At 38.2% G+C, this 21,987-nt stretch overlaps 1 protein-coding gene across 4 annotated transcripts in view; it reads right to left on the bottom strand.

Moving 5' to 3' along the window:
* The window catches only part of arhgef10la (Rho guanine nucleotide exchange factor (GEF) 10-like a), a 126,867-nt gene that overhangs the window by 6,369 nt on the left and 98,511 nt on the right, over positions 1–21,987 (bottom strand). For all 4 annotated transcript variants that reach the window (XM_041980749.1, XM_041980751.1, XM_041980752.1 and 1 more), the window contains 5 exons: positions 16,964–17,050; positions 12,734–12,948; positions 11,752–11,909; positions 8,454–8,596; positions 1,579–1,750 (listed from right to left, as the gene is read on the bottom strand). In XM_041980749.1, the coding sequence (XP_041836683.1) occupies positions 1,579–1,750; positions 8,454–8,596; positions 11,752–11,909; positions 12,734–12,948; positions 16,964–17,050 (775 nt within the window). The remainder of the gene's footprint in view (positions 1–1,578; positions 1,751–8,453; positions 8,597–11,751; positions 11,910–12,733; positions 12,949–16,963; positions 17,051–21,987) is intronic.

The following is a 21,987-nucleotide window of genomic DNA, read 5'->3' as shown; positions in this document are numbered from 1 at the left end:
TGAGAGAGTGATGCTCGTGAACACCTACTTTCAGGTTACCATAAAAGCTGAAGTTAAGTCAGGGGATGTGAGCACCAAGCTTTGTCTTTAGGACAGTGATGAAGAGGGATAATGACAAAGGCAGTTGAGATTAAGGAGGTACAGATACCCCTCAAGCAAACCTAAACCAACAATTTTTGCAGAAATGTTTATACTTTGCAGCGTTCAGTTACTTAGAAGGAGCTGATATTTACTTTAAAAAAAACTAAAAATAAATGTTTCCTTATGATAACTCAAGACTTGATTTTTGAATATTAGTTTTTTACTCAAGGAATATAGAAGTGTTGAAGGCATTATTGAAGGAGAGAACAGCCTTTTCCTCTGACATAGAAAGTTCTTTGTTGTTTATTGCAACTGGAATTCCCCACTGAGTATAAATCACATTAAGGGGAGAGGATTAGGGAGCATATCGTTATTGTATGTCATAGTAAAAGTCAAAGAGAAACCTAAGGGAGCAGAGACCCAGTGACAGAGGAAAACTATCAAAATTCCATGTGCAGTATCTGTGGTTGTAGAGTGTCAGGAGAGCCTACCTTCCTTTGAGACCTCAACAAATCACAACTTAAGTCAAAGATCCTCTTCTTTTTGTGGACCCTGAAGACATGAACCCAGAAACTCTTTTATTTTTTTATTTTTTAACACCCTGAAACTTCCCTCAGGGCCAAGCCTCAAGGCAGCTGCCCTACCTCGATCTGTTGCATATTTTAAAAGAGAGCACCAGGGCTGGGTTAAAATGACCTCTGGGTCACTTGTTTTTCTCCTGATAGCATGGCTGCAGAAGTCTGTCCTCATGAGTGTCTTCTCTTCAACAAAAATGGAAAACTTCAATTTAAAACTGAGTAGATTTGTGTTTACGACACGTCTGTAATTATTTTTTTTTCTTTTTTCAACTCTCAAAGGAAAATACTTTGTCTTGAGTAAAAAATAAGTTGCTTTACAATTTCTTATGAATATATGAATTCATATAACAGATGTTGCATTTCCATATTTGAGGGATGTTGATAATAAGTCACACATGCTATAGGTATCACCATTCAACAGTTTGTGGTATGCTCAGGAGCTACATATTTATGAGAGATTTTGCCTCAAAACCAAAAAAAGGAAAACACCCACACTCGCTGTTGAATATTTCATCTATTATAAAGGAAGGTGCACAGGTAGTAATGGGCTATCTGTGAAATCCTATATAAACTGCAGAGAGGAATGAAATGAGGGTGAGAGGATTTTAAAGCAGAGCAGGTGAGATGAAACAAGGAGTGAGGTGTGGAAAGTGGGACAAAAAGAAGAAAAGTATTAACTTCGAAGGAACATACAGATGAGGTACAAGTAAACAATTAGACCAATATAAAAATACAATCAATATTTATATTATGTGGAATCATCAGTGATTAACACTTCAGAAGGAAAACAAACCCTATGTTTGTTTTTTTATTTCCTAAACATTTTTTGGATTTGGTGCATTTTGCTGCAGGACTGAGGCCAACCTACATGGAGGTCACCCTCCACATACAGAGATGACGCTGTGTGCTGAGTGTGTACCGGTGTTCAGCAGCGTAGAGCGTGTTGAGATGTTGATTTCCTGCAGAAGCTCCAGTGTTTCAGTATGAAAGAGACGGATGGAGGAACCCTCTGAGAACGCCATCCACACCCCTCCACCAGCACATGCCATGTGTGCAACACTGACCATCGGGTCTGGATGGACTTCAAATTTCTGTAGCAGAAATGAATATTTTGTTAGCAAAAGAGATACCTCGCATTTCTGATATATTACATTGGTAAATCAAACATTTGTAAAACTGAAAGCTTTTTCTGGAATCTTATCACAATTTTGTGATTAGTTTAAATATAACATTTTATCTTCACAGTGCTTCTTCAGCTGTAGATGCTGGCAATTTTTCAAAAATGAATTAGGCATTTTTTTTTTTACTTTAACCTCTAATTTGTAAAGAGTAAAGATACAATCATACCAATATTTCGTGCATGAATTAGATATACAAATACATTAGCGTCATAAAGAAACATAAGGGCAAAACAGACACCATTAACAACAGGGTTTTCTATAACTCTGATATACTTCACTGTTCATATTTTTACAGAATTACAAGTTATCTGCTTTAAATTTGACATTATAAGGGCCAATAGAGACCCAAGTGAACTTTACATTCAGTTGTTGCTCTAAGCCTTAATGTCCCTGTTAATTTTGTGATTTACAGAGTCCCTGACACATGGAGCATGGTTTTGCATCATTCCCCTGGCTTCTATCTTTTAAAGAGCACAATGTAGTCAGAGTTTCAGGCACATAGTCTTAATGAGTTGCTTGAAATAAATGCAATGAGCCTTATCATGGCAACACATGCAGCCCCTGCGGTCTAAGGCGTGACAAGAGTTGGTTTGGGCATAATCTTGGAACTCATATCACTGTCAATGCACAAGTTGCATGAAGCTGGGCAATTAGTCAGCGAGAGTGACTGAGTGAGGACGAGAAAGCGCCGCCCACCACAACCCAGGAGCACCGGCAGACAGGGATTACCACCTGTTTGTGTGCCCTTGCCAGTGGGCCCTCCTTTGTTTGAAATTAGGGGAAAGGGAAGAAGCCTTTGATGTGTTTTCTATTTTAATTGACTCCTCAGCAGTGGTTGTCTGCTATACGTGGAGAACTATTAGTAATGCATCTCTTTGTTTTTGCAGCCATATAAAAGAAATATAGATAATAGGTCTACTTTAATCTTTAATAACCAACTTCAAATTAAATAATTTCTTGAATTTGCAGAGAAAAATCAAATTTGACTGTATTCTATACAATGCATAATTATAACATTAATCATTAGCAAGTATGCTGGTGCTAAAAGCGACTTCAAACTAATCAATGGCTGACATACTGTTGGTGCTAAATGCCATCTTGCCTACCATATGTTTGAAACCACTTGGAGGGCATTCTGGAACAATATATCACAATCAGTATCACAATATGAAAGGAAATAAAGGAGCCTAGGAAAGTTCCTGGAAATATTCCAGCTTCATCTTACATCTTTAAGAAAATAATACATTTAGATTAACCTCATAGTATAGCTCGTGCTGTAGGGTAGAATTCCCTGGAGATTTTTTGACATACAGTAGGGACTAAATGTGCTGAAAGCCTGTTGGGCTGTGTCATATACAGGGATAAGTACCAGGCACAAATGTTGCCCCCTACCAACAATCTGGTATTAGTCTACTGAACCCGGCATTGCTTTCAAAGATGAGGTAGTCAGTGAAGCTTGACAGTAGTAATGTGCTCTTTCCACTCAGCTCGGCATTGTCACACTAACAGCAACATCCCTCCTACAGTCTACCCCCAGCAGTGGGAAATAATAGCAGAGCCAGAGTCACAAACAGTACAGCTGGTCTGAACAGCTCATTAGTCCTTCATTACACCGGGTGACAAGGTGTCTTTGTCCTTTAGTGAGAGCTAAGTCCACATCTCCACTCTGAGGGCGAGGGAGTCGACCGGACAGCTGAGTGATAGACGAAAGTAGGAAGAGTAAGAAATGGCAAAAGGAAAAGGAAAGAACAAGGCTTGGCAGTCAGTATTGATCAAAGCCTTTATGGCCTACTTTGTTAAGGTCTTGCTACATTGGAGCGACTTAGATCTCTTTAGACCGCTGAAGTTTGTGGAGTTCTGTACTACAGAGATCGGGATGTAACAAAATCATGAATGTGAGCATATGGGAACAAAACACTGCATTTTTTCAGATTTCCCATTTCACTGACATGCCCAGGTTTGTAGCAGAAGTGAAAGCATTTGAAAATATTTACTAAAGTGGTACAAATGACTTAAATAAGGTCCCTAGGTGGTGAAGGCAGCTCAGAGTATGGCTGAAGTAATTTTTGTGAAAAGGTCCCAGGGTGATGAATGAAAACAAAGGAAATAAATGGCTTGTGCAAGAGATTGTTCAACAGCATTGTCCTCTGAGGCATCATTTACTGTATCTGTGTCATATGGTTTTCAATGCTGACCTACCTCTTTAGAAAATAACCGGCAAGTCCTGAATCTGTTCACGCCAATGGGAAGAGAGAACATGAGCATGGATATACATTTTCCAAAAGTCATGTATCCTCCAATCATTCTCTAACAACAGAGGGATGTTTCTAGAACCAATCATATAAAAAAAGAAACTTTCAATTATTTATTTAATCTGGCATGAGGCCCTCAGCACCTTTTATACAAATAAACCTGTCCTGAACTGAACTAAATTAAATTCAGTTGGTCACTGGAGATGAATGTTATGTAAAAAATCTGTACGCCAAATCAGGGAAGGAACTAAAGCTGATCTCCGCAGTGACAGATCTATGCATTTATCTGAATAATCTTTTATGTTAAAATACTAAACAGGCTGTGGGGGCGGTGACAGCTTATGTGTTTTTGCTAAATATTGGTGTGCCATTTCATGTTGATAGGTCAAAAAGACTATTAATGCATTAACTGCCAAATTACAGATTACTACATTAGGATATTTGTGATTATCATCATACGTATACTCAGCCAACAACTTTGTGACCACATTGCAGTTAATGTATTGTCAAGTCAAGCTCTGATATCAGCTGGGACACTCAGCAATCAGTTCAGCACAGCTAGCATCCAATCATAATCAACATTCAAACCATGACCAAGTGTAATAATAACACCTAATTACAGCCATAATTAAATCACAATTGTCATTTAACTATGCCTGCCCTCACCTAAAGAAGACAATTGTCTCCCAAACTGGGAAACATCACAGGCAGTCATGTAACTGCTGAGTTGAAATTCATGCCATTGTGCATTTAAAGGGGGGCCTTGAAATAAACTTAAAAGAGATTTTATACACAAGAAGGTAAGAGTTTGGTTGTTACCACCTTATAATGTTGACCACTTTAGTTAAAGCCACAGATTGGTAGATGGAACCACAAACAATGTACTGTACAGCAGCAGTATAATGGCAATGGGGGAAAGGATATCTAAATCTTGTTTTCTGATGAAGCCACTGAACATTTTTGCCCCATTTTTGGTAGATTTAATTAGTTTCTTTGAACATGCACTTTTACCTACACCGACCAAAGAATTTTCAATAATGGTTCCCTATTCATTTGGATAGGAATGGCCTTTTTCATCCAAAACAGCTCCCCTTAGGTGTTTCCAAAATTGCTCTTCCCAAGTGTTGAGAAGGCCTTTGTTTTTTGTTTCTTCTAAATCTTATACCACTGAAACCCATCCATCCATTTTCCATACCCACTTAATCCAATTCAGGGTTGTGACGGGGTGCTGGAGTCTCTCCCAGTTGCTATCAGGCAACAGGCAGTCTACATACCAGACTGACCACCAGTCAATTGCAGTCCAAAACGGAGACAAATAAGATAAACAACCACACAAGCTCACCCTTATAGAACCACCAGTCAGCATTACATGCATTGTGTACATGTTACATTATGTTGGAGGAAGCCAGAGAACCCAGAGAGAACCCAGGATGGGAAGAACATGCAAACTCTACAGAGAAAGGCTCCAGCTGAGGTTCAAACCAGGAACCTTCTTGCCTTGTAAAAGGCTTTAAGCAGTATCTGATAACATTCCCTTATTCACTTGTGATTGTTTTCTTCTTACCTCATAGAAGCTGTAATGCTGAGGTTTTGTCAGTGCTATAATTTGCATGTACCCCACTGGTATGGAATGAATGTAATCAAATAATACAAAGATGAAAGCCAAAACAAATTTGTAAGTACTATAATGATCCTTTGGGGTTCTGCTGATGGCAATTTAAACACCATAGGAAGCAAAGTCATGTTTTTCCAGAAACTGAAAAGGTTATTTTTAAATAACACTGTTTTGCTGAGGTGCTGGCTGTGAAGATTTCAAATTTACGACTCATCAAAAGCAGCAGGCTGCATGATCAGTGGGATGAAATGGAGAAGGGTACAGTCTTCAACAAAGTCATGGACGAATGATTAAAAAATACAGCAAATCTCACAAAGTAGTGAGCAAGCATGAGGGAAAATGAATTACCTTAGTCCAAGACCAAATCATATCTCTTCAACAGGTGTCAAATACTGCTTGTCTGTATCCTAGATATGCGCCGCGGATCCTGTGAAGTCCACTCCCTTGGGTCCATATTAGTAAGTAAGATAAGGTTAGCAAAGAGGTAAGCAGAGCTGACCTGTTAAGCTCTGTGGGAGATACCCTGAACCAGAACTGTGCCTCCACTGCATGGCCATTCAGCTACTTAAGCACATGTCTCCGGAGGAAAGTGCTAACGAATAAAAGGAGACATTCTAAGCTCAGCTCACTCACGATCATGTGGCTCTCAAAGCAGACTCAGTAAGTGGCTGTCCCTGCAGTGCTTTTGCAGATTTGTCTACTGCTTATTGTAATTTGTTTCAGCATCAAAGAAATAGGGACTTTTAGATAAAACTTTCCTGCATAGTGTCTATCTGAAGTTGTTATATGTGGTATTAGACCAGATGCACAAATGTGGTGTGGCTTGTCCTGAGATCAGAGACTGAGATTTACTCTTTAGCTTTCAATTATTCATGGAAATACATTACCGAAGAGGCCTCAATACAACACAACTGAACAAACCGTTTGGGTGCATGCAGGATGAAGGAAAAACCAATTGTCTGATGCACGAGGAGGCTGGGCTGGTGCGGAAGATAAATTTGAAATAGCCGGATGAAAGAGCCACATGGTGAGCATAGAGTGGACAGAGAAATGAATGCCTCCCTGTTTATAAATGTTGCTAATTGGGTGGGACAAGCTGAAGGCAAGGAGGAGTGGACAGAAAGGCACCCACTCCCATTCGGATTAAGTGACTGCATGAACTTAAAATGGTTAAGTAAGGGTGGTACATTACATACAGCTCTTTTTTGTCTATTTTTCGGAAAATATAATGTCATGGAAAATGAAATACAGATTTGCAATAAAATATATTTAGTTGATTTGCAGAGTTTTTGTTTATTTTGTAAAATCTGGTATTGTATTTTTAGATTTAAAAAACTTTTATTCACCCAGGATTTTTTTCTTTATGTTCATGCTTCTTTCCAGCTAAAGCACGGCACATTTCTACAGCTTTGCACACTCACACCTGGGAGCTATAATTAAATGGTAATGCAGCTGCAGTTCGGCAACTAAGTACCGTATTTACCTTACCCAGAAGAGTTTGTTTTATGTCATTCATTATTGTCTACCACAGCCACAAAAGTCACCCTGCTCTGCGCCTCTAATGACATACCAAATAGAAGAACACCTTGGGGGATGACTCCACAAAAATGGAAAGCATGACAGAAACAAGAGCCAGGATGATTTTCAGGGGATAATAGTGCACACTCCTGTATCATCATTCAGAGCTCACAAAATGTAGCTTATTTGTGTATGAAGGGTCTAACACACGTTGTGTGAATCTACAAGGGGGTCTGATTCGTTGTCCATGCAGCAGCTCAAAGCAGTAAATGTTGACGGCATCACAGATTAGAATATCTGCTCTCTATGGTGTACATAAATCTTTACAGAAATGAAGGGAGAAAAATTCCTCAAATGTAGCACAAAAAAAAAAAACACCATCACATTTTTTTTCCATTAACCTTTGGTAAGATGCCGTCTATTGTGGATCCGGCAAATCCTGAATAAAGAGCTGTAAAATAATTTTATGACCTCGTTCCTTTTTACCCTTTCAAAAGTTCATGAATTCCTTAACATTCATTTTGGCAGAATTCTGTAAATTTGATTATAATGTGAAAACAAAAATGTTGGTGCTTTTTCAGCTAAGCTTGAACATTATATGTCTAATTATTCATTCATTATCTATACCACTTTGTCCATTACAGGGAAGCTGGAGCCTATCCCAGCATTTTAGCAGGTGAGAGGCAGGGTACACCCTGGACAGGTCACCAGTCCATCACAGGGCCAACACAGATAGAGACAATCCACCTTTCACACACACTTACTCCTAGGGAGAATTTAGGTTCTCCTAGGAAGAACATGCAAACTTAACACAGAAAGGCCACCCCCAGTTCGAACCTCCACCCAGCCGAGGCTTGAACCAGCAACCTTCTTGCTGTGAGGCTGTGGTGCTAACCATCACACCACCATGCAGCCTGTCTAACTAAAAAAAAAAAAAAAAAAACACTGGCACACCAGTGTTACTTTTACAGCTTTTTTTATTGTAGCTCTCCACCAGCTCCAGAGCTGCTGAGTGCAATGTTCATCAGAACTGTCTGTCTGACTGTCATATAGCATTCTGTTCTCAATACTTTTGTTCTGTATCTCTGCCCTTAAGGGAGATTATTCATATCAATAATGCATACACCTGAGAATATGCTGAGACTGAAAGCACACCTTTTTATTTTATTTCATTTGATCTTTTAGTAAACTTCAACATTTTACACTCAGCAACAACTTATTAATTTACCTGAGTTGTCAGGGTGGAGATTTCCAGAACAATGATAGAGTTCCCACAGCTTGCCCAAACTGTTTCATCCAGTACCAGCAACGTCCGCACTGGTTCTGACCCCAAGCTTACACACCTGCTGGAAGCAGGGTCCCAAAGGTCATCTGGAAGAAGAAAGAAATACATTTCTCTAAACTACTTCAGCTGTAAGATGAGTAAAAACCTAAAAATAAAAAAAATAAAAAATCAGAGGCTATTATCACAGTTATATATAGACTTAACACAAAAAGAAAGAGCCTAAATCCCCTGCAATATTCTTCTGTTGGTATTCAGTCTTGTTTTGATTTGTTTGGTGAATTCAATAATTGCACTCTTGCGCAGTAATAAAGAAAAAAAAACAAAAACAAAAACACATTTTGGCCATTTAAAACTGTGAGGGTCCTCAAAAGCTTTTGGAAGATCCACACACAGCAAGAACGGCTGGACACCTTCTCATGCTGGTCACAACTTTCTGTGGGATGGCATCCCATTCCTCAACCAGGAGTTGTTGAGGGTCATTTAGCATGCTTGTGCTGGTCATACAGCACGCCTAAGTGGATCACACAAGTGTACTATTGGGTGAAGGTGTCATGGCAGGCCATTCCAGGTAGAATGGCTGGAGGTAAAATGCCTGTCATACATATGTTGTGATTGGCACACATGTGACAGGACTTGAATTTTAAAACAAGAGTGAATACAAAGTACTGCACAGGATTTTAGAAAACGTTTTTTGGGGGGCACTAGCCACACAAAAGCATAACCATTACAAGTTACACCTCAATGTCAAGTTGAATAAATAGGTTTTTAAATGATGTATATACAACACCAACTGATATTACAACAAGGGAGAAATATGCAAGCAACCTGAAATGTCCATACTTGTTGTATGTTTATGTAACTATTTAATATTCTTTAGCTAAAGTGGAGATGGTTCAGAGTAAAGGACTTATTAAATAATAATAAAAAAGCAGGGCTCAGTTTGAACTACCACACACTGTGCAGCAGTGTTTACACCCTCCTCACCCTCCTAAGTGTGCTATACACTTAAATGCATTTTCCAGCGTTCTCTCACCACTTCCTTTCCCTTTGTAAAAAAAAACCTTGACTCCCAATGTCTCGTCTCGTCATTCTTTCGCTTAATTGATGTGGAATTGAAGCAAACCTTTTTGTTTTCATTTTAATGACGTACGTTGCAGCTTCCACAAAATCACATTATAAAGTGAATTGCAGAAGCAATTCCTTTGCTATGCATAAATGGAGCAAAATTAGAAAAAGCGGTGCATCTGCTCTTCTAATTAACATTTTCAGTTATTTATTTTTGCCTTTCATAGGAGAATAGCTTGATATTGCCTTCTGACTTCCACAGGTTAATTGTTTGGCATGTTCTAAAGGTTACCTTTCCAACTTTTTAACATTCACTTCTAAAAAAAGTTCTCTCCAGCCCCAAGTGCTAACTGAGGCCATGGCTATGCCTCCCTCTCTTTTGACACAGGGGCTAACCTTGTCGTACCTAACCAAATTCCTCTGCCTTATCTTGTATAATATTTTTACTGCAAGCTGCCACAAGCTTTGATGTTCATATATCTGTGCAGAAAGGTGGAGAACACTTATCACCAAGCCACCAACCAACAATGTAATGCATGCATAAAAATGCTTTCTGATACAAGTCTCAGCTAAAGCCTCAGTATTTTCTGACTTCTGCTACTTCTGTAGCACGTTCATCAAGGGCATGAATCTTTAACAGATGTGCCAAATCTAAAAAAACTTTCCTTGATGCCCTCAAGAGCTTTTCTGTCTATATATATATATATATATATATATATATATATATATATATGTATAAAGCATGAATAGTAATATATAATCAGCATGCAGCAGCTTGGTGTAATTAATCATCCTCTCAGCTTGGGAGGAGAGAGGAGCACAGGATGCAGGCAGGCACGCTGACATACTTTGGCCAGGTAAAAGGAACCCACTGATAGAGCTATTGTGCTCCCGCTGGCTGTGAAGACTGCAAACCTCTGCTGAGATGGTGCTAAGCCCCCTTGGCCTAGTGCAATGCCTGACTAAACATGGCATGCAATCTACCACATGGCAAAGTGTTATTTTCATACGTTCGGCAGGTGTGAAAATCACAGGAAATGGAAAATAAAAGTGAAATGGGGAAAGTGATTCTAAGGCAATTGTTTGAAAAGCAGGCCAGAAATAATGTAATAATTCCTGAAATGGGTGTGTTTTTAAAAAAAAAAAATAAAATAAAAAATAAAAAAGATATTGTGCATGACACTTATACTTGAAGGTCAAATGAATGCAAACAATTCAGTTTGAACCAATTTGATGTTCTGGTAATTTATAAAGCAAGAAAACATAAAACCCATTTCTATTAATTATTTCAAGGTGGCAAAAATACTATGTTGATTAAAAGCTTTAATTAAGAATCTGTCATACAACCACATAAGCAACAGATGCCACAAGGACAAAAAAAAACACTTTAAATGGCCTCATATTAGTAAATAACCAATATAGGTATGATAAGTGTAATTTGTCTTAATATATCCCTGTCTGTGGCTGTACTAGCTGGCAAAAACAACATTATATACAATAAGACTCACTCAATGATCTATGGCTTTGTTTTTTGTTTTAGTTTTTAATATTTACATTTCCATATTTGATGTTTTAGCATTATTTACCCTTATATTTTTAAACTATGGTGCATTCTGCTGGGCTTTGCTTTCTGCCCTTGTTGCACCAGGTTTCACTTGCTGATTGCCACACACCTGCATTGTATGCGTCAACACCTCTCTCTGTTTATGTACTACCTGGTTCCCTTGGATCAGCTATAAATCCTGGTCATTGTTAGTCATTGTGTGTACTTTTTGTTTCTCATGCCGGTCTCGTTCTGGATTTCTGGACCACCTGCATTCTGCATTACAAGTTTATTTATTTCTTCACCTGCATCCCTCCATCTGTGAGCCTGCAATTGGATCCTCTCCTTCATTGCAAACCAATTTGTAACACATCATGTGTACATACATATATTAACAATAGTATAAAAACCAGCATTAAGACAGTGTAAATGTCAGTTAACTTTTTTTTCCCCTACCAAATATTCCTTGTGAGCATTCACAAAGTAAGCACAGAAACAATTCCAAACAATGCACACTTCCTTTTTTTTCCCCCCACAATAGACCCCACACTAGAAACAAGTAATAGCCACCCCTGACAGTCTATAAACCACAGTCATGAGTCTGGAAACAGAGCAACCTGGGGAGCACCTCACCACTATTGTTTCTTCCATAAACCATCACGGTCCCGTTCCGCAGGCCCGCAAACAGGAAGTGAGGGGAATGCTTCAGGCACAGCACGGGGCAGCCCTCTGGGTTGTAGAGGGTCAGCAGGCATTGTGCTGCAGTGTCCACGCTGCCATAGACCAGAATGCTGGAAAAAATACAACAGCAGCACAAGCCAACATGATAAATGAGTGTCATTTGAAATGACAGAGTGCCTTGTTTTCATGCAGTTTGATTTAACAGTGCACAAAGCATTTGCGTATGTGGAAGCACTCTGTCTTTTGCATGTTAGAAATGCCATCTGAACTTTGGTGCATCTTATTTTCTTCTTCAGAAAGACAAATGCATATGGCTCTATGCTTTGTTTTGAGAGGGAAATGTTAAACAGTATATGAGCTGACAGGAGTCAGTATTCCAAAATGCTGAATTGTTCTTTTTGTTTTGTTTATTTCTTGTCATTTTATGATAGGTCCTCTGTCTTTTCTTCCTTAAAAGATACTTTTACAGAAAAATAATACATCAGCATAAAGAAACCGCTGACATTCGATTCAGATTATTATATAAAAACTAACATCAATGTTAATTAAAGTTATACAAAACAGAAACATATTGTTATCTTTTGTGTTATATTCAATATCTAGTGCTATCTGTCTGAAATTCTTAACAATTCACACTAACTGTGATAGACGATATAAAACTTATCCTCTAAACCGTCTGATCCTGCTGTGTGGGAATCACAAGATTTATTGGATTTAAAAATGATTCAGTGATCTTCGCACAAGTAGCCGCTCCAATGCGTCGGTAGAGTAACTCTGACTTTTTGTTTTGATAAAATATTGACAAGCAAATCTTTACAGCTGAAAATCTTAGAGCAGTGCCACAAAGTGTAAAGCAGGTTTTACTTTACAACTGAGGATGTATATTGTAGAGTATACTATGGGGTGTTTTGTTCTTTAAATAAAAGTCTCTCACCGGCCATCATCTAATCCAACACAAATGTTGGTACCGATTCCCGAGACAGCCTTGTGAACTCCTGCCTCGCCCTCCTCAGTCGGAGAAGGTAGCAGCACATACTCCAGACATCGGACAGCAGAGCCTACTTGCAGACTTTTTACAGCCCTTGGTGTGGGCCTGTTGAGGGAAAATATCTCTATGTGGCCTTTAGAACCTTCTTCTCCACCAGCCACCTGCGAGGAACAAAAAACCCTGATTGAAAAAAGAAATTGCCATGTCAAGGTGTACCGGTGGGCTGAATCCAAATGACATGGGAAATGAACTATTATGCAGAATCTGAAAAAGAGAATGAGCAGAAAGTAGAGACAGGCCAGTCTTTCTCAGTTCATCCTTGAATTGCGTGCACTCTCTCTTAATCAAACATGAAGGACAGAGAATAATGTGTACTTGCTCCAACTTTGTCTATGTAGAAGCAATGCAGGTATGAAAAATGTTTAGATCAGTAATCCTTTCAGAGCTTGTCATTTGTTATCAGCACACACTTTCTTTTAATATCACTTTCGAACACTTTATGTAATGGATTCACAATGTCATCTCTAGAACATCAAACAATTATTAAAACTTCTGCGATCTTTTCATCACTGAAGAACAGAGAGGCTCCCGTAGGTTTCTCCAAGGCTTTGAGTTGCCTTATAGCGTCGATTTTTTTTCTGTTGCCTTCGAGATCAAGTGTCTGATCTACTGCTGCAACTAGTTAATGAGAAAATGAAAATGAAATCATTTTCAATTAATTTAAACCAACATCTAATATTACCACATCCAAGGTCACATTGAACACTTCAGTAACAAAGAAGAAGCAAAGACAAACATGAAAAAACAGGGCTGTTGACAGCTGGGTTGGGCTTCAGTGGCTCAGTTTGAAGTGGGTTTCTTCCAATCAATGCTTGGAGATGTCTCTGCCTTTCTAAAAGTAGAACAGGCTGTGAAATAATCTTAGATGTTCACAAAAAAAAGGTTCACTAATCATAGATTCCCTAGACAATTCACACCCCACATGCTGAGTGTCTGCCTCAATGGAGGCTTGACTTCCCATGTATCACAGTTATATTGGCCTTTGTGTAAGCCTTCCAATGCCAATACAGAGACAAATAAGAAAGCAGGAGGCCTCCAACCTATCATGATGAAATTACAATTAAGGTGGCATTGCTTTCATTGCCAAACAATTAACATGTCGCTGCAGGTTTTCAATATAATTCCATTCATTAAAGCTGCAGGAGGCCTGCGTGAAGGTTCAGAAAAAAATTACAATGTCTTTCCTGGGAAAAGAAAGTGCAGCTGCTTGCTGTAAGACAGCAAAGATTTATTCTCTGTATGATTCACATTGTGTGAATGTGACAAGAGCTAAATATAGTCTTTAGCTCTTCTCCTACATACTCACCCTTATTTGCATGCAATCATTTGTTTGATTTGTATCAGCACACAGAATCTGGACAGGAGCGATCCTTTGGGCTCTTGAGAATGAGCCAAAACAAATAATGGTCTGTTGCACAAGGAGGACGATAGGGAGGACTTATCTTACAGCAAGGAGGCCCCCCAAAAAAGGCAAAGCTGCAAGTGAATGAGGAATGAGAGCCAGAGGCAGGCCCCACTCACCCAGGCTTCTGCACAATTTAAACATTCACTTCACATGTCCATTTGTTCTTCTAGACCCTTCCACATGCCACAATGGTCACTGTCTCTGCCAGCAAAATACTCTCAAGTCTATAAATCCATTGCAAATACTGTGTCCTGACTAAATCATGGCCATCTCCTTAAAGAAATAGATATCTGGAGTTGTGCCCTGGACAGACTCTTTGCCTGAGAGAAGCAAAAACTTCCTCAACAGTAAGTGTTCTGCCAACACTAATTAGATCGCTCTGAATGCAGTGAGAAAGTGTGGCAAAATGTTAACACACTGTGTTTAGATGCACTCACTGCATTCAAAGTCCAAAATCCTTGGGTCACCAGATTGTCTATTTACTCTATATACAAGATGCGTATATATGCACAAGAACTGTACATACAAAAAGAAGCTTGAAGACAAAGTTTGAGAAGTTTTATCAAAAATTAGATGTTGGAAGTTAAGAAAAGTGGGGCACGGAAGGTGAAGCCCACCCCCCCCCAAAAAAAAAAAAAAAAAAAAAATACTGCGGTATCAGACTGATTAGACACAATGTCATTAGTCTGATCAAAGCATGCAGAAATCCCTACAGCCCATCTCACTTTAACATGATTAGTGTCATCCCTTATTTGACAAGCCTGCCAGGGAGGTAGAACCAACTGGGGGCGGGAACACTCAGCCACTAATTATTCGTACTGGATCCACAGGCCTTAACTATTATTATTTTGTGAGGATAGCACATTGTATTCACTTGGTTATACATTGTAATTTATAGGAAAGGTATGTAACCATTACTGTGCTGGATAAAGGACTGATTTGTCTTGTACTTGAGAAGCTGGTTGTATTGTATTGTTTGCATAGATTCCAGTGCACTGCAAAGTAAACCAGTTTAGTTCAAGTAATAATGAGCCCCTAGATTATCTATCTGGAAGACTTTCTTATATGACTCCTTGAACATAAAAGATTGATGACCTTTGGATTTGTACACACTGACATCTTCAGGTTACAGAATAGCAATCTGTCTTCAAAAACATTTATAATTCAGTCAAACACTTGCATTATCTACCGATCAAAACTTAATCTCAGTAAATCTGATATTTTCATTTGCAAAAATCTTGAATTTGACCCACGTTTTATAAAATCCAGGCTTGAGCTGGTAAAATATTTACTTGGAAATGTAAACCTAGGAAAAATATCAACTTTGTGCAGATAAATTGTCAAAACAGCTCATAAGGCATTGGTAACACACATTTTCAGCTAATAGTTTACCCTATGTAAGACTATAATTTTACTTACAGTGAAAAAAAAAATATGCCATTTTAAGTGTGTTCAGATATATTAATGTAAACTATGTTTGCCAGGTAGCTTTGACAGAACAGCTGGCCTTTATTTCCAATAGGTTTAACTCACACTACATGCACACAACCACGACCTAAAGCATCGCTTTATGTATCAAGTTTATTTCTGCAGTCATCCATGCCTGAATACTTCTTTAGAGCTACCCATCCATCCCCTGAAAACACTTTCTAATAGGCTGCACTACCTGAATGCTCCCAAGTTAATGTGCAGCTGTAGATGCGAAGGCTAGAGTTGTGCAAATCAAGCTTTTTGTGACATGCTGTAGTTCTCAGCTTGGGATCTCCAAATATATGAGGCTTTTTAGAATGTATTGCTGAGATGCTCTAAAAATGAGATAATATCATAACAACATTAACTGCTAAAGCAACTGTTGGTGCTGTTCGTGAAAGCAACCAAGTGTAAAGGAATAAAAACCCTTTTAACACTTCATGCTTCAGTCTAATCTTCCCTAACTTCACTGGACTACTCACCAGCTTTTTCCTCCAAATGGTATGCGGTAACAAGGCCCTGTGCCCTTAAAATACTTGTAATGGTGTTTGCTTTAACAAAAGTTGAAAGTTAGAGCTGCCTATGTTCTTTGAAACACTGATATCACAGAGAACTAAATGCTAAAGCTACCATATCTCTTTTTCTTCATCTGAGTGAGTATCCAGTCTTCTTTAGAATAGCACCACAAATGCAATTAAGTCTGAGACACTGGGCCTTACTCTCTGTCTTGGAGGCCCTGCACTTGATTGTATCACCTTTTTAGGTTGAAAAAGGTGCACCTGATAAATTACCCGGCCTCTCCAAAGAGGAGAGCGAACAAAAATTGAAACTTTCTGATTAATAGGAGATTCTCTGCATCTCTTTTACACTAAATTTCTCCCTCTTTCTGGATCCAGCTAAATTCCCACAAGTCCAGGGTTAGTGATGTGTTAGTCTGGCAGAACAATTTGCTCCACTCATCATAAAACACTGTGTAGCAATGACTTGTTAGCAACACTTGTACCGAATTAATTCTCAGTTTCTAGGAGACAATTTGTCCTAAGCTTAGCTTTGAGATGCATTTTAGGTTCTCTTGAGGAGAAAACGTGACGTTTAAATGGTTACTTTAATTGTGTTAAAGGCTATAATTATCACTAACCATAAGAGATGAATTCTTCTCCCTTGGTTTGTCTTGGTTGACATTTACTTGAATGTGGGTGCATGGACATACTGTATCTACACGGCTGTGTGATGTAACTTACCCAGAGGTAGCCTTGAGGTAAGGAAGTACTTGCTGCAGAGAAGCCCAACAGTGCACAGTGAACAGGATTGTGGAGAGCAGTTTCAAGCTTCAAGGGATAAACAAACAAACAAGCAAATCCTCATTAAATGTGTATTTTCAATACTGCATAACTCTTAAAAACATTATTGCCTTGGCATTTTTATAGTTGCATGTGTAGCGAAAACGGACAAGGGCCCAAAAAATAAGAAAAGCCATGTTGTGGAATTGTATTGATCCACAGATGTCACAACCAGAGGATTAACTGTTCCTTAAAGAGAACACTCTACTGATGTTAAATTATTACTCTCAAGATGGGAGGTTGGAGGCAACTTAGGAGATAATGGCTCTGACCCCCTCCTTTCCCCCCAAATCTGCCTTTCATGATCTGATCAGCTCAAACCAAAATGCATCTTATCACACAAGAAATCAATAAACTTATGAAACAAAATGAGGGTGCATACCTCTATGAATAATTGATCCTTGTTTTTGTGTATCGCTGCTAATGGTTTCAGTAACATAACTTACAGATGTGTTCACTTAAGGTCTAAATTAAGATATTCCAAGACAAGGGAATGAGGAAACAGACATTTGTAATATTAAAGCGGACACTGATATTCAAATTAAAATCCCCGTTGCCTCTGATCTTCTGCCAAAGCTGCAAGACTCCATCTGCTCCCATTGGCTGAAGACAGTAAATCACGCCTCCCTGCTGGCTTGCTCCCATGAGTTAAAACACAGAGAACTCAAAAGAAGTGAAGAGAAAGAAATATAGAGCTTTTCAAGTGTTTTGTCTCCATCTTTTTGTTCTGTGTGTATTTGTTATGTTTCTTTAAGAAGTTAATCTAAGCAATACACCTACACTCCACAATATTGTAATCTAGAGTAACCATTCAGAGAAAGTTTATTAATATTTAACAGCTACTTTGTAATCAGAACAACTCACGAGAGCTTCTTTTCATTTTTCCAGCCCATGCAATTAATGATTTTTTTTTACTTTTAAATCACTCTGTTATTTTTGCTACTCACCATCTTGTAACATCAGTTGTGAATCACATTCTTTGGTAAGATGTAAAAGAAAGGAAGAACTACAGCTGACCTAACACATTGAGCTGAAGGCCCACAAAGAGTTAAGGACGAACCTGCAAGAGACCTGACAGCGTTGTGGGGAACACTCCACCGGATTTCGCTTCCATTTGGATATAAGAACAATCCAACCAAAGCGGCCGTGAGTGTCCTCTCAGTCAAACACAAAATCCTCTGACGAGGACAGATTCCCTCTCATTAGTTGCTGTGAACACAATTGGTGTCACAAAGATTGGTGATACTGAATTAGTCATTGATCAGCCTCAGTTGGCTCTCTGAATCAGATTAATTAGCACCATCAATAAATTTAATCATGCTTATTTTTACCTACATCTTCACACATCTTCACAGCATAAACTTTGGGAGAATCTCATAGAACCTCATCTGTTGATGCGTTCAGGGCTCGTTTTTTATTTTATGTAGTTTGAAGAATAGTTAAATGAATATATCATTAATTTAACTGGTTGTTGTCTTAGGTTTTCTTGTGTGGCCCTAAGGTCAATTAAACAAGAACTCTGCGAGTAGCAGTGTGAGACTGAATAATTTTAATACATATTTTAGTTCCTTCTATCAAAGGTGGTGCCCTGAGGTTTTATTCTGTTATTAAAACACAACATATGTAAACAATTATTAATTACCAATCTCCATTTACCCAAATAAATAAATAAAAATCAGCATCAGGTTAACAGACTCCCACCCACAACACACGAGCTGTAAATGCATGTACTTATAAATGAGATATTAGCTGCCCCAGTGTGGGTGCCAGGGCAGGGGAATTGAGCAAACATTACTATTTTTATAGTACCACAGCTTCGACAAAAGACATGCAAAACTACATCAAAACGTATGTTAATCGGTCAAAAATGGTGAGCTGTAACCTTTGGTATCATTTCATAAGACAATGTTTACAAAAATTTGTAGAAAATTAAAGGTTAGGCATATTTTACATCAAGTTTACAGCATCAAGTTTAAACAGGTTATGAGAAGTATTCTTGTATTTTTAATACAAAATCACATTTACAGTTACAATTTTATGACTTTTATTGATGGTGTTTCTGACGTCATGCACTCTCAATTCTTTCTATCTTTCTTTCTTTCTTTCTTTCTTTCTTTCTTTCTTTCTTTCTTTCTTTCTTTCTTCTTTCTTTATTTATTTAAATTTCAAATTACAGTCAGGTTCACTATGTCTTCTCTAGTTTATATATCAAAACTAGGCTTTTTATTCTGATTTTATATTTGAAGTGATTACGTACTCCTTTTGAGTTTTTCCTCTTATTTCTTATAATGAAAGATGGATGCTGTCACTGTCATCTCTCAGTCATTTGCGAACTGCTGTTTTCAAATCACAGCTTCAATATTTTGCCATCTTCACGTTAGCCATTCGGGAGCCAGAAAGCAAGGGAAGGCAAGTTGATCTGTATAGCACAATTTAATGACAGGATGATTCTTTACAGAGAAGCATAAGTTAACATTAAAAACAAAGAAAAAAGAGAAAGAAAGACAACTGAATAAAAACAGTATTAAAACATGATCAAGTTAAAAATTTCAAGCTTAAAAGAAACATGCAGATTTTGACTTCTAAATAAAAACCATTTAAATGCAGCAGAGAACAGGTGGGTCTTTGATTTGGTTCTAAATAAACTGAGTGTTTCAGCTGATCTGAGGCTTTCTGGGAGTTTGTTCCAGACATGTGACTGAAGTGATCATACTTGGACTGGAGGGTAGAATTAGATGGTGATGTTAAATCTGAGTGCAGGGGTTGAATATCAAGTTATAAGGGGGCCATTTAAAGTCTCGCACTACTAAATCTTAGCAGACTTTCCACCTCTTAATGATGGTTAAATCAGCTTCCGTCTTGCATACTGTCTCTTCTCTTAGCTCTCTCCAGTGAGTACAAATGAGTCCAATGTTGACTCTTGTCTTATCTATTACACTGTTTTTCTGTTACTCGTGTCCTTCTGTAATGTTTTTTTTAGGTGTCTTTGCAGAATCAGCCATGGTGCTTGTTCAAAACGGCCTGTGTGTTGATATCCAGTTGACGGCGTGTGACTCCACGCCACAAAGCAAAATACTGCTGTAAAGTGATGTGCTGCAGGGCAACAACAGCTTCAGGAATGTACATAGTAAATGTCAGTGTGCTATCAAAATGAGTCAGAAGCAGAGAGTTTTAAAGTTGGAGAGATATGCAGTTCTACATTAGAAAGGGCCAGCATGCTATCAGAAAACAACAAGTGAAAGTGGCTAATGACATGATACATACTTGGAAGAAAATATGTGTGAACATCTTCTCTGACCACACATTTTTTACTTGAACTGAAAAGTAATTCTGAGATCACTATAGCTTGTTGAGGTCAACAGTTGTATAATCACTATTGGGAAAAATAAAATGAAGCCAACATCTTACTAAAAGGTAAAATGAATAAATAAAACAGATTGACTGAGGTCGACATTTTCAGTATAGCCTGTGAATAATACCACATCGAGCGCCAAGCTTTTCAAACCAACAAAATGAGAATAATGATTACTTGGAAATATGGCAGGCCATGTGGCAACAGAAGTACTAATTGTGTATTGTTGTGATAATGGAGGTTAGATCCAGATGAATTGGTGTGTTTGAGAAGGTGAAGAGTAAGTGAGAGTAAGGAGAGCATCATGTCTTTAGCTGTCGTCCTCTGTGGCGGCAAGCATCAATCACGGGTAATTTACAGCCACCCTTGACAATAACCCTCCCTCTTTTTCTATTTTGTTGGAAGTGTTTGTAAACAACAAAAAAAAAAAAAAAAAAAAAAAAAAACAATAAAAGACACTGACCAGATCCCTGCTCTCCTCATTTGCACTGCAAAGGTATTTCTTCACCCCCTCTATTTCGGTTCCCATCTATTCAAATTAATTCCACAGATGCATGGCTCTTCCTTTCTATCAATCTCTCAGTTCTCATTTTTTTCCCCACCATTCACGCTTTTTTTATATTGCCTGCTCTTTTTCTTCTATTATTGCTTTTCATCTCCCTTTCCCCTCTTCCCCCATCAAGAGCTGTGAAATGTTTTTTTGATAGGTAATTAACCAGCAGTCATAAATGGCGTCCATATGGAAAAGGCCTGCAGTTAAAAGAAAGAGGGTAGTGGTGGGACCAGAGGGGCTGAAGCACTATGTGGCATTGTGCTGACAATTTGCTGGTGGATAGATTTTATCAGTCACCTGAGACTAGCAAGCATTGTAGGCCAATCTTCTCAGAGCTGCAGAGCTTTGCATGCTTGTGCACTGCAGTGTCAATTTCACAATTCTAGCAGGATCTATTTATGTTAGAGACATCTCACCACCATTTCCTATTAACACTGCACGACATTAGGGTGAAAAAAGGTGATATGCAATATTGACTGTAGCAATATGACTTGTGAAGTATAAATGAATGAGGGCTACATTCCACTTACATGCCTGTGTAGCTGCTTAGTTGCAGAATAAGCAAAAATAAATAAATAAATAAAGCATAACTTTATTCGAAAGGGATGTAAACCTCATGATAAACTGGTGTTTGTCCCACTACTACTTAATTATTATAAGGTATAGTCTTTGCAAGATTGATAATGCAGCTGCTAATACTGCAATAATGGAAGAATTCCTATAAACTGTGCAGCCCTATTTAAAGGCAGATAGATAAAGAGTGGCTGTGTAAATAAATAGCCTTGTTCCTTAAAGAGATGTCCACTACTTGAAAGCTTTTATGCTTACTTTTGAAAAATGGATACCGTAGAAAAGACTAGACCTAGTTTCAGAACACTGTCGTAGTAATTATTTCTTAATGATACTGTCTTGCTTAAAATTCATTAACCTTTTTTCATATATAACAATTATTTAAATGCACCCAGTTGTGTAATCATTTTCAAGAGACACATAATCAATTTAACTTAAAAGCCTTCAATT

The sequence above is a fragment of the Melanotaenia boesemani genome, chromosome 3 (assembly GCF_017639745.1).
Source record: "Melanotaenia boesemani isolate fMelBoe1 chromosome 3, fMelBoe1.pri, whole genome shotgun sequence".
Lineage (NCBI taxonomy): Eukaryota > Metazoa > Chordata > Actinopteri > Atheriniformes > Melanotaeniidae > Melanotaenia > Melanotaenia boesemani.
Note: the sequence above shows the minus strand (reverse complement) of the source record. Positions and strands in the feature narration are given on the sequence as shown.